This window comes from Phalaenopsis equestris, unplaced genomic scaffold (assembly GCF_001263595.1).
Source record: "Phalaenopsis equestris unplaced genomic scaffold, ASM126359v1 Scaffold000560, whole genome shotgun sequence".
Classification (NCBI taxonomy): Eukaryota; Viridiplantae; Streptophyta; class Magnoliopsida; order Asparagales; family Orchidaceae; genus Phalaenopsis; species Phalaenopsis equestris.
The window spans coordinates 104,556-105,157 of record NW_018165000.1 but is presented as its reverse complement, the minus strand read 5'-3'; the positions used below and the strand labels follow the sequence as shown (position 1 = coordinate 105,157).

At 39.7% G+C, this 602-nt stretch overlaps 1 protein-coding gene across 1 annotated transcript in view; it reads right to left on the bottom strand.

Annotated features, from left to right (window-relative positions):
• Positions 1-232, bottom strand: part of LOC110029313 (protein FAR1-RELATED SEQUENCE 5-like) — a 1,620-nt gene extending 1,388 nt beyond the window's left edge. The window contains exon 1 of the mRNA XM_020731549.1: positions 155-232. Coding sequence (XP_020587208.1) covers positions 155-232 — 78 coding nt within the window. The remainder of the gene's footprint in view (positions 1-154) is intronic.
• Between the last annotated feature and the right edge of the window lie 370 nt (positions 233-602).

The window sequence follows — 602 nt, the reverse complement described above, 5'->3', positions numbered from 1 at the left end:
AATAATGATGAAATAACCTAACGACAATCGAAGATTCACACAAAATCTCCCTTTTCTTAGAGATCTGGTGGGTTTATGCGCAGGTTATTCCTAGGTTTTTTTTGGGTTACTCTCGGAAAAATGGAAAATGGTTGAAGTAAGCAAGAAATCTTACCTCCGTTTCAAAGACGTTGACATTCATTTCGTCATCCATGTGCTCAAACTCTTCATTAAGAGAGAAATCTAACTCCATCATAAATGCAGCGACCAAACCCTAGCTGAGACAAAAAAACCCTTTTTGAAAACTTTTTAAAAACTTCTTTTCTACTGAATAATGCAGAATAGAAGTTTCTGAGGGAATAATACGCCAAAAAGAGGCGGGAATACGCCAAAAAGGCGAGATTATACGTAACATTTAGCACGTCGGGTTGGGCTGGGCTTAACGTGAAATTTTTCCTTTATCATGACGTGTAAATATGGGTTCCACAAGACCAGATGGCGTGTTTTGCTTGGATAGCAGACGTAGCGCACCCTACGGGGACCTGAGGGAAATATTCGGCGTGAACGAGAGCTTAGGTTTAGGGATTTAGCACTTAGGGATTTATGTGAAAGAAGGATTTTTT